The 12,659-nt window shown below is 36.0% G+C and overlaps 1 protein-coding gene across 1 annotated transcript; it reads left to right on the top strand.

Annotated features, from left to right (window-relative positions):
* The first annotated feature begins 8,656 nt into the window (after positions 1-8,656).
* On the top strand, positions 8,657-12,450 carry LOC110921645. The gene is made up of 4 exons (XM_022165991.2): positions 8,657-8,884; positions 10,607-10,890; positions 11,461-11,538; positions 11,834-12,450. Exons 1-4 carry the CDS (start codon positions 8,657-8,659, stop codon positions 12,006-12,008), a joined length of 765 nt encoding a protein of 254 aa, XP_022021683.2. The 3' UTR covers positions 12,009-12,450.
* Positions 12,451-12,659: the final 209 nt, after the last annotated feature.

Genomic DNA, 12,659 nt, shown 5'->3' with positions numbered 1-12,659 from the left:
TAAACCATATTTATACTCCGGAACCAACCAGTCTAGGCTACGGCCAATATAAAGACCCGTTAGGATTCTAAGAGGTTAATTAAAACCTTCGTTCCAGATTAGGAGCACAGTAAAAGCTATCGGCGATTTAATCAAATTAAGGAATAATACTTGCAAAGGTAAATACTTTAACTTATTTCCCCTATACGGGCTTGGGTTACGGTATGTTAATACCGCTTGATTGAGCATTATATTTTTCCATCGCTTAGGTGGTTAATTAAATAATATGATCGGCTCATTTAAACAGTTTTGTTTCTTAAAAGCTTTTGGGGGGTTTAATGACCGTTGTCCCGGATATCCTTGGCATCATTTTACGAAATGGCCACGACCATCGACATCCCGGTGTAGGCGTACACCCGGTATACATTGTCGACATTTAATTAAAAGACGTAGCCGTTGGTTTTTATACTACGGTTTTACGCAATGTGGCGTGTCTATAAATCTTTAACCCGGCACGACCCGGGCTACTGAACGCATAAAAGAACATGTAATACGTTCACAAGATTTTAATAATTTTCCCAAGTTATAAAAGAGTTTGTGCCTTGTGCATTCAAATCAATTTTAAGAAACATTTTCAAATGTGTCAGTTGAATGTATTTACCAGTGTAAACTGACGTATTTTCCCCAAAAAGATTAAGTGCAGGTACTATACGAAATGGGCTGGTATTAGCTTCCTAAGCATCACGAATAGTCTCGCAAACTCGATGCCGTATCTGAATGAACAATATTTTATTATTATTTTGATCCGCTGTGGATATATTCGACTTTTGTAATACATTTGATATTACAACCAGAGGTTGAAGTATATATTTATCTTTAAGCTTCCGCTGTGCATTTATATAATTGTGTGGTTTGACTATATTGTTGCCAACATCGTCACGGTAATCCCCCACCGGGCCCACCGGTGAAACACGTGGAAATCGGGGTGTGACATAAGATAATCTCTTAAAAAGTGCAAAAGTGCGGAAATAATCAAAGGTTACACTAAACACGAGTCGGATCCAAGTGATTCATCTTGTCTATATGTTTTTATTTTATTTTATTTTTCAGCATTTTAGTTAGTTTTATTTTTCTAGTTTAAAAACCTTTTTCTAAACTTTTGATTTGATTAGACGTTGAGGATAAACCAGTATTAAAAGCTCTTGTGTCCTTAGACGACCTCGGTATCTTACCAACACTATACTACGCTCACGATGGGTGCACTTGCCTATATGTGTGTTTAGTGTTAGTAAATATCGTGTTTTATAAATTTAAAACTTGGCAAAAAAGTGTTAAAGGGCTTAAAATATACATTAAAAACTATACGACACTTCACACGCATAAGAGACAACATGACCAAAGAAGCAATTAATGTCGAGATTCCCAATGATGTTTGTAACAATATAAGAGAGGGGAATGAAGTGCACGTGATAGAATCACAAATGCAATCTAGTGAGTTTCATGGGTCAAATGAAAAGCAAAGTGAGGATAGTAGTGGGCCGGCTCAATTTAATAATAAGGAGCAAATAGTCAAAACCCAAAAGAAAAGAAAAAGGAGCCTTATTGCGGAAGTGAAAAACCAAGCTCTCAAGCCCAATCAGCAGGTCAGGAAACATAAAGGTTTTGACTTAAATGTGGAGCTATCAGACGAGACAAGATTGAACCCTAGAAAAAAGTCAACAAAGATGAAGTTCAAGATAAGGAAGAACAAAATACGAGGCAAACAGATCCGGGATATTGAAGATCAGTGGGGAGAAAAAGGGTATTCACTTGATGATGATTTTGAGCCGGAATGGGAAGACGGTGGATGTTGTAATCAAATGAATTGGGCATCACTAAATGTGAAAGGAGCAGGGGTTCCAGGGAAAGCACCAATGGTCAGGAGTCTGATAAATGAAAACAGAGTGGGGGTTTTAGCACTACAGGAAATACAATTATGCAATATGTCTGATGCAAAGATCCGCAAATTCTGGAACGAAATAGCCCTGGAGTATGTCAAAGTCGATGCAGTAGGCAGATCGGGGGGATTAGTATCGATGTGGAATCCATGTATGTTTAGAAAAAGTATGGAATTGGTAGATCAGAATTTTATTATGGTAAAAGGTGAATTGACTGAGAAGGATTAGAGTTAACTGTAGTAAATGTTTACGCTCCAAACATAGCCACGGAAAGAAGACAAATTTGGAACAAGTTGTTGTCAATCCAAAGTCTCATACAGGGTCTGTGGCTATTGATTGGAGACTTTAATGAAGTCAGAATACCTGAAGACAGATGGAATTCCAATTTCGATACAAATAATGCTTTACACTTTAATAACTTTATTGGGGAGGCAGGACTATTAGAATACCCAATGTTAGGGAGAAAATTTACGTTTTTATCCTGTGATGGTAAGAAGATGAGTAAAATAGACACAGCATTGGTGAATAGCGAGTTTATGTCAAAGTGGCCGAATGCTACATTTGGGTCCCTTGAAAGAACCATATCAGATCACAGTCCAATAATATTAGTCACAGGTCGATCGGATTTCGGACCAGCCCCATTTCGTTTCTTCAATAGTTGACTGGATGTCCAGGGTATAGAGGAGGTTATAAAGAAAGGTTTGGAGAGTCGGCTGGAAGGAAATTTCAAAGATTTAGTGGTGGGGGCTAAACTAAAGGGCATCAAGGAGGAAGTTAAGAGATGGAGATGCGAAACTGTTGGGTTTTTGTCATGTTTATCAAAGTAATTTCATCCTTATGAAATAAAATTGCAGCGGAAATTTATTATTTAAAACATGTTACTTACAAGATATAAAACCATTTTATATGTAAAACCCAATCCCGGATCCATATACGAACATGCATGCTATAAAAATTAAAACACAACTATAGGGTGTTTAGAATACTACCTTCCAAGGAGTAATGGATATGAAGAAGATGATGCTTCTTGAATGGTTGCCTTCAAGTGTAGAAGACCTCAAGCTTGTATACCCCAAGCCTTCCAACAAACACCTTATGTTTAGCTAGGATTTATATACTTATAACTCACTAAAATTCTCTCTTGAATCCAACTCTTGGAAACCTTCTTATGGCCGATTTTAGAGAGAGAACAAGAGTGATTTTGCACTTGTAATTGCTTGTAAAATCAAAACTCTTGAAGCCCTACCCTTGGCCGAAATTATGAGAGTGTTACATGGAGTTTTTCACTTGATATTTGATCTTTAAAGTTCCCTCTAAATCAGCCACATATGACCTAAAATATGAGAGCTTCTTCAAGTTCATCTTTTAATTTTTGCAACAAATTAGTTATATTAACATGAGAGAATCTTGCCACCAAAAAGACCCAATGAGAGAGCCTCTAACACATGCATTTGCATGCATTGTCATTGGACCAAAAAGTTTAGGGAAGACCACCCAATCAAATGGTCTCTAACTTATGACAATTGCATGTCATCCCATTGGACAAAAAGGTTTGGGAAGAACACCATGGGGGGGGGGGGTGGCGGCCTAGCTTTTATTTTATTAAAAAATACAAATTCTTTTATAAAATATAAGTCTTGTATATATTTTATAACATTTATAAAATATAACATCATATGTTCACAAGAATTTATACAACTTTTATTAAGTTATTTAACCCATTAAACAAAATAAAATATTCTCTCATAATAAATTATCCATATAATTTATTAGTTTATCAAGTGTAATTATTTAGAAAACCAATTTCTAAATATTGTAAGTGTTAATATTTATTTGTTTGATCATATCATAAATAAATATTCTAAGTGTTTGTCTAGCTTGTTATTGGTTATGACTCGACTTGGATCATTATGTACTAGCCACATCAATTTAATATGTGTCTTGGGCATACAGAGTCCAACAATCTCCCACTTGCACAAGATACATAGAAGATTGATGCAAGCAGTAAATAACGCCTAACTACGGTTTACTACCCCTAATACGTATGAGTATATGTGCCATTCAATAACATCATCCCCTTCAAGTCCCTTACTTGAAATGATTTAGGTGAATCTATCATTTATCCTTTCGTTACAGATGTCATGTTAAATCCAGAGACACAGAGTGATCACTCTCTGTTGATTTAACTTTATCAGGCCTTAGACATCTTACTCTCAACGAATAAGAGGAACAAATCCCTTCTTGACTACATACGTCTCTCACAATCACCTTGTACCACACCTGAGCTTAGCCTTATGTACTGTCATATTACTAACAGCGAAGAAATAAGTCAAGGTACAATATTTGGTGAATATCAAGACCCAATATATATCTCAGGTCAGACGGGTTGTACGCGGTGGAACCGCCGTACGCTGGTATCAGATTGTCATATCCAAATGGTGGCGGAGGTGGTGCAACTGGTGCAGAATTCACCTCTGCAGGGTGACCAGAAGGTTCCCCTAACTGTGGTTCTTAAGGCACTGGCGGAAAGTGACTCGCACTCGAGTGGCGAGGGGTGCTGAAATGGAATTCCCCTCCTCGGGTGGACATCCGTGCGCTTGATCTCCTACGCCTTGGCGGATCAAGAGGTGCTTGTTGAACAGGTGGCGGTGGAGGCGGTGGCGTAACTGCCACGAACCGCGAATCCTCAGAAGGATCCTGTTGTTGCTGTTGGTCATGAGGTGAGAAATGATGTGAAGGTGTGAAGTACCAATCACATTGGTCAAACCTCGCCTGATAACTGTCGGGACCTTGATAGGGTGTTCCATGAAAGGATGACCCATCAGAGATCTCGATTGGATGGTTGGGAGTACCCCTTGCAGGTTCTATGGGATCCGTGTCTTCATCCATATCTACCGCATTATCTTCGGAGAAATAGTCTTCAGGTCCTAAAGGGTTATAGCCTATCGACTCTTGAATATAATCAGCCGGATTAAATCGGCTTTGAAAGAATGGAGTAGGATCACCATAGGAACGGTGCGAAGCAGATCGCTGGAGAGGTATAAACGAAGGTTCAGGGTTACTAGGATTGTTAGAACGGATAAAACCCTTTTACCCATATTGAGCCTTTCGAGGTGATCAATGTGGATTTGTCATCTTAAAGACTTAAGATGAGACCGATTGGGTTCCCTCCATTCGACATGCATGAAACGCCCGAAGTGTTCAACCCTTGCATATTGTAGGAACATTTCCTTCAATTGGGTAATCATGTCGTATGCTCATGGTATTCAAAAAATCCTTTTGAATCTTGGGAATCATAATTCCTATCATGAGGCAAGAGGCTTGCATAGTATCCTCGATACACTTAATCCAATCGTTATAGGCATCCTTATCTTCCATAAGATGTTTATTGGGATTAGGATCGTTCAACACATAGGATATCTTTTCTTACTTGAGAACGATTCTTAAGTTTCAATATTAATCCATAAAGTGTTTTGATTGAAATGATCCTTTTAAGGATTGTTTTTAGTGATAGGTTACGGACGATTTGGGTAATATTGTTAGCGGCCATCTACAAAATTTAACAATGTTCAATTTTAGTATTTTCGATATTATTATATTTTAATCATTAATACCCTTTTTATGCCTCATAGACAATTAATAATTAAAATCTAGAATCCAACGTTACATTTAAATATTGGTTAGGTGACCTTTATCCCTCTATTTAAATTAACAAGGTAGTCAACGTTTGACAATTGCAACCCTTTGCAACTTCTAGTCATATGGGATCAGTTAAACATCTTTATGTTTAGTTGGCATGTTTAATCCCATCAACACCTTTTGTTCGCCATGCTTTGGTGACCCTAAGTTCATGGTTTCCAGATCAAGTCGTCCAACTTACACACACGTGTGAGTTTATACACATAAGTGGTTAGGTGACCTTTATCCCACAAACATGGTAAACCCACCTCGAATATACAAGTTCCCTCAAATGTGGTTAGGTGACCTTTATCCCACAATAAGAGTTCCCAAGTGATTCGAGTGTTGTATAAAAGGATGGTGTTTGACTTGTTTTATAAAAGGGATTTTGTGTTTTCAAAATTCTAGTTTTAGAAAACTTTATGTACCATGCATTCAAATCAATGGTACTTTAGTGAAAACTAATTTTCAAGGTTCTTTTTAATAAGACCCATTTTATTATAAAATCATTAATTTTTAATAAAACCTTTTATTAACCATTTTTAATGATCTTTTAAAGAACCAATTTTAAGCTTGTTGTTGATTATTAGTTTGTTAAGCATGCATATCAACATATCATCCAAACAACATAAATAAACAACCACACAAGCACAACACACATATCAATAGGTGCATAACCATAGCCAACTATTTTGACCACACTTGTTAGCCGAAACAAGTGTGCCAAAAGGTCCTTCCTAAAGGGTGAAAAATGACACAAGAAATGTGTCGTTGAACTCCCACTTGATCCCGCATCCAAATGCTTCAAGTCTCCTTCTTGTGTTGTGATTTCTCCACCTTCTTTGAGCTTCCAAAAGTCTTTTATTTTCAGCTCCAAACTCCTTTGGACTTGAAAAACATGTTTTGGTTATCGGGCTAAAATCCCGTTAAGAACTATGAAGTTCTTTATGCCGAAATTGGCAAAAACCAAAACCGCATTTTTGTGTGCATCTTCTTTTACAAAATATATCCTAATACATTTTTTCTAGTAAAATAAAATGCACCTAATCTATTTATTTTACATGCCAAATGAAAATAAATAAATTACATATTTTTACACATGGAAGAACAAAAATAATTATTATTACAACCCTTTGAAATAATTAAATACTAATCACAAACACAATCATTCAACATATTCACACAAGGTCATGGCTAGGTTATGAACACCAAAATATATATATCCAAATATATAAAATTCAAGAAGCAAAACGGTTCCCTTTTTACAACCTACTTTTCGGTCAAGAATGAGAAAACCTAAAAGGTGGGTTTTTGTCCAAACAAACAAATCATCCAAATGAAATAATTTTCAAGATATTTTTATACATGTAAGAAAATAATCTTGAAAAACAAAAGGAGAACCAATATTAAAATTTTCGGCCATAGGGTTTTACCAAACCCGAAACCCGAAAATTTCATATCCAATGAAGCATGCATTCATATAAGCGGCTCTGATACTACTGTTGGGTTTTTGTCATGTTTATTAAAGTAATTTCATCCTTATGAAATAAAATTGCAGCGGAAATTTATTATTTAAAACATGTTACTTACAAGATATAAAACCATTTTATATGTAAAACCCAATCCCGGATCCATATACGAACATGCATGCTATCAAAATTAAAACACAACTATAGGGTGTTTAGAATACTACCTTCCAAGGAGTAATGGATATGAAGAAGATGATGCTTCTTGAATGGTTGCCTTCAAGTGTAGAAGACCTCAAGCTTGTATACCCCAAGCCTTCCAACAAACACCTTATGTTTAGCTAGGATTTATACACTTATAACTCACTAAAATTCTCTCTTGAATCCAACTCTTGGAAACCTTCTTATGGCCGATTTTAGAGAGAGAACAAGAGTGATTTTGCACTTGTAATTGCTTGTAAAATCAAAACTCTTGAAGCCCTACCCTTGGCTGAAATTATGAGAGTGTTACATGGAGTTTTGCACTTGATATTTGATCTTTAAAGTTCCCTCTAAATCAGCCACATATGACCAAAAATATGAGAGCTTCTTCAAGTTCATCTTTTAATTTTTGCAACAAATTAGTTATATTAACATGATAGAATCTTGCCACCAAAAAGACCCAATGAGAGACCCTCTAACACATGCATTTGCATGCATTGTCATTGGACCAAAAAGTTTAGGGAAGACCACCCAATCAAATGGTCTCTAACTTATGACAATTGCATGTCATCCCATTGGACAAAAAGGTTTGGGAAGAACACCATGGGGGGGGGGTGGCGGCCTAGCATTTATTTTATAAAAAAAAATACAAATTCTTTTATAAAATATAAGTCTTGTATATATTTTATAACATTTATAAAATATAACATCATATATTCACAAGAATTTATACAACTTTTCTTAAGTTATTTAACCCATTAAACAAAATAAAATATTCTCTCAGAATAAATTATCCATATAATTTATTAGTTTATCAAGTGTAATTATTTAGAAAACTAATTTCTAAATATTGTAAGTGTTAATATTTATTTGTTTGATCATATCATAAATAAATATTCTAAGTGTTTGTCTAGCTTGTTATTGGGTATGACTCGACTTGGATCATAACGTACTAGCCACATCAATTTAATATGTGTCTTGGGCATACAGAGTCCAACAGAAACAAAAGAGGTTGAAGAGAAAGAATTTACAGAAGCAATTAATAAGCTAAAAGAATTGGACGTTGCCGCTGAAGAAAGGTTATTGGAGGATAGTGAACTTGAAACTTGGAGATATTGCAAAAGTAGGATCCGGGAATGGTTTCGCAGGAAAGCTAAGGATATGTAATAAAAATCCAGAACGAAATGGATTCTGGATGGCGACGAGAATTCCAGGTACTTTCACACTATTGTAAACAGTAATGTGGCGAGGAACAAAATCAGTGGGTTTTGGATCGATGGATCATGGGTTGTTGATCTGCCAACTATTATGAAAGAGAATTTGAGAAAGAAATTCACGGAACCAATGGCATCTTGACCTCGGATGCCATCTCATGGGTTCACGAAGTTATCAGAGATGGACGCAAGTGTTTTAGTCGAAAATTTCACACGAGAGGAGGTGAAGGCGGCTGTTTGGGAATGCGGCTCGGATAAAGCACCAGGTCCTGATGGGATCACCTTCGCTGTGTTCAAAAAATTCTGGAAGGAACTTGAAGAAAATATAATGGAGATGATGTTACAGTTTCATACCCATGGGTCCATTCAGAAGTCCTGTAGTGCATCTTTCATTTATTTGATCCCAAAGGTTAGTGACCCAGTCACCTTATCAGATTTCAGGCCAATTTCGCTTATTGGTGTCATAAATAAGATTATCTCAAAAACTCTAGCCAAGCGTTTGAAAAGAGTTTTGAATACCATAATATCACATGAACAATCGGCTTTCGTTGCCAACCGAAACATAATCGACGGGCCTTTGATCCTAAATGAAATAATTTCGTGGGCTAGAAGACAAAAGAAATAGGTCTTTTTGTTCAAAGCTGACCTGGAGAAAGCTTATGATACTTTAAATTGGAGCTTTTTAATATCAATACTTACACATATGGGCTTTCCATCTCGATGGAAAACATGGATCATGGGGATTCTATTTTCCGGTAAAGCGTCGGTTTTAGTTAATGGATCACCAACGGGGGAGTTTCAATACAAGAGAGGACTGAGACAAGGCGACCCGTTATCCCCCTTCTTATTTACAATTGCAATGGAAGCGTTGCATGTACTAATGATGAAGGCAGTTGATTCGGGTGTATTTTAGGGGTTAAAGTTACCAAACAATGGCCCATGTTTATCACACCTATTCTTTGCAGATGATTCTATCTTTTTGGGCTCTTGGGACATAGATAACATGAAAGCACTACGAAGAATTCCGAGAATATTTTTCATGATGTCAGGTTTGAAAGTGAACCACAACAAAAGTTTTCTTTACGGGATTGGGATAAATGAAGCAGTAATTGAAAATATGGCTAGTACTCTGAAATGTAAGATGGGACGATTCCCATTCACATACTTGGGGTTGAAGGTTGGTGCAAACATGAATAGGGTGGGAAATTGGAAGGATGTAATAGATAAGTTCAATAAGAGGTTGTCAAACTAGAAAGCAAAATTCTTGTCTTTCGCGGGGAGACTTACGCTTGTAAAGTCAGTAGATCTTTACCGAATTATTTCTTATCATTGTACAAGGCACCGAAAAAAGTTACGAACATACTAGAAGGGATCAGAAGAAGGTTCTTATGGGGAGGATGTGGGGGTGTAAGGAAAATACGTTGGATGAAATGGGAAAAAATAATGGCATAAAAAAGCATGGGTGGGCTCGGGATTGGGGGAATCAAGGAAATGAACATGGCACTTCTAATGAAGTGGAGGTGGAGATTTAAAGTTGAACCAGAGCAGCTTTGGGTGAAGCTTATAGAAGCACTACACCAAAATAAGAGGATCGTTAAGAGTATTCCGATAAAGAAATAAACTCCGGGAGTATGGAAAGTGTAACATCCGTCAAAATGAATTCCCGAAGTCCGACCCGTTTTGAAAGATCCGAATCCTAACCTTTAAAACCTCGGAATTTTTCACGAAAATAATTAACCGTTGAAGGAATTTAATCTATTAATTACAATATCAACTAAAATTATTAAAGTTAATATGGTTAGTTAGCTTAAATATAAACGAAGTCTAATTATTTAACAAAGTTAAATGGAGGCCATATTGTAGCATTATTAAACTAAAAAAAAATCTTCTTTTGAAAACAAAACCAAAAGTCAACGAAGATCATTAACCTTTCTTTTTCTTTTGGTTGCCAACTTTGTTCGCTGATTTAACGGTGATTTTATGTTGATGACGGTTTCCAAAGTTACGAAACGTAAACTGACAACCATAATTTCCTTTTACGCATTCACGCTGATTTCTCGCAACGTAGACCGATTTCACGTTTCCGTTTTTTTTTAATCAATCCTTTCCATAATGTATGACACTTGTAAAGGCTATAAGAACCGAGTTCCTACATTCCTGTCCCGACACCCTCACAACACATTTCGAAACAACCACTCCCTCATTGACTTACCACCATTCGCATACCACGTGCACAACCGGAGTTCGCCGGAGAAAGCTAGTCGTTGTCCGGAGTTACGTTGGGCTCGAGTCGGAGAAATCTAATCGCCGTTGGAGTCTGAAGACGTTCGCCGGAGATTGGAGCCCACCGGAGATATCACCGGAGCAAACGATATTTATCGGAGGAGACAATCGAAAACCCGCAAGCTTTGTTCGGTATATTTTCTTTATCGGTTCGTTATGTTTTCATATTAACTTTTTCGAATACTTTTTTTTTATGGTATTGACTGTATGTTCGGTTCGGGTAACATGGCGAAGAAGACATAGTTCAAACACTTTGTGTGTTTAATAAAACTTGGATAAATCCTTTACCTTTTTTTCATGCAAATTCATTTCAAATACTCTAATCTTAACATAGATAATTGAATCATTTCAACTAAATATATAGGTTTTATGTATAACAGTGTAGGTACGTATGTTGTTTTTTTCAACGAAGGTTCAACCAAATCATGTATAAATGAATTAAAAACTCAATTCCTCTTTAATAACTTATTATTATTATTATTATTATTATTATTATTATTGTTATAAATTTACTTTCCTTTATAATACCCATTTAAACTAAATCATAAGTAATAAACAAATTACTATGATTCTTTTATAAAAACTAAATGTTGATTATTGAGATAAAATTTTAATGTTTAAATAATTAGGCTGAAACCCTCAATATTAGAAATTTTATTTAAATTTATAGTAATCACCTCTCGTGTGTTAATTCATATTTAGGGTAATCGCTCTCGTTTGTTCTTTTGGAATTATCAATCTTACTCATGCGTTACTACAAGAAAACGCAACGCAACCAATGTGAGTATACTTGATCCCATTTTTATTTTATCACTTTTGGGTGCAACATGTATTCTATCTAAAAACACGCAACGCTTGAAATTTGTTATATGCACACTCTATCTATTTTTAAACATGAAACAATTTTGATGCTTGTTAATCTCGTATGCCATGTAAACTTTTCGTGTCTATATGCTCATTAACCTTGTGAAACTTATTAAACTTCTAAGACTACTGAGACTTATTAAACTTATGAGACTTCGTAAACTTTTCGTGTCTATATGCTCATTAACCTTGTTAACTATCAACCGAACAGTTTTGAATGGAGTAAGATCGCTATGGCAAAAGTAAATTTGTTTGTTCGGAGAGCGGCGAAAGAAAAGAGTCCCGACAATGGCGGCGTTAAAGAAGAGGGAAGTGCTTGGTGGACCGGATCTGTGCAAAGTATGTGGGCTGGGGCCGGAAACAGCGAACCATATAGTGCTGGATGAAACTTCCCACCCGAGACCACAACGAGAGCATGAAGGTAAGATTCCAAGAGAAAACGAACTGGCCAAGGAGAAAGGAAAAATGATATATGCTATTCACTTATTAGCTGCATGGAGCCTTTGGAAGCATAGAAATAGTACAACTTTTAACGACAAACTCACGGAACCATCTAGGCTTGTGGAAGAAATTAAAGAAGAATCCTTTGAGTGGGTTACCCTAAGATCGAAGCGATCCGGGATATCATGGAATGAATGGTTGAATTTTTGCCCGAGGGAGTAATTTTCATAAGAATTGTGTAATATTACTAGTCTTGATGATCCTTGATGCATGTTTGAAGTTGTCCTTGATTGTTTCTTGAGTGTGTTGGGTGGCGATATTTAGCATCTTGCTATATGCCGTTTTTAACCTTTTGACACGGTGGAATAAAAGTTGGATTGTTATTGTTCAAAAAAAAAATAGGGTGTTGATATTTACACCATACTCTACAACACTCTACTCTATAAAGTAATTAAATAGTCTAATAAATGTGATTATCATTTCTCAATAAATGCAACCAGTCTTTTTTTATTATTTATTTAATTATCAGATACTTCTTAAATGCAATCAGCTATATATATATTTTTTCTTTTTTTAATCTTTTTTATTTATTTTCA

The sequence above is a fragment of the Helianthus annuus genome, chromosome 12 (assembly GCF_002127325.2).
Source record: "Helianthus annuus cultivar XRQ/B chromosome 12, HanXRQr2.0-SUNRISE, whole genome shotgun sequence".
Taxonomy (NCBI): Eukaryota; Viridiplantae; Streptophyta; class Magnoliopsida; order Asterales; family Asteraceae; genus Helianthus; species Helianthus annuus.
Note: the sequence above shows the minus strand (reverse complement) of the source record. Positions and strands in the feature narration are given on the sequence as shown.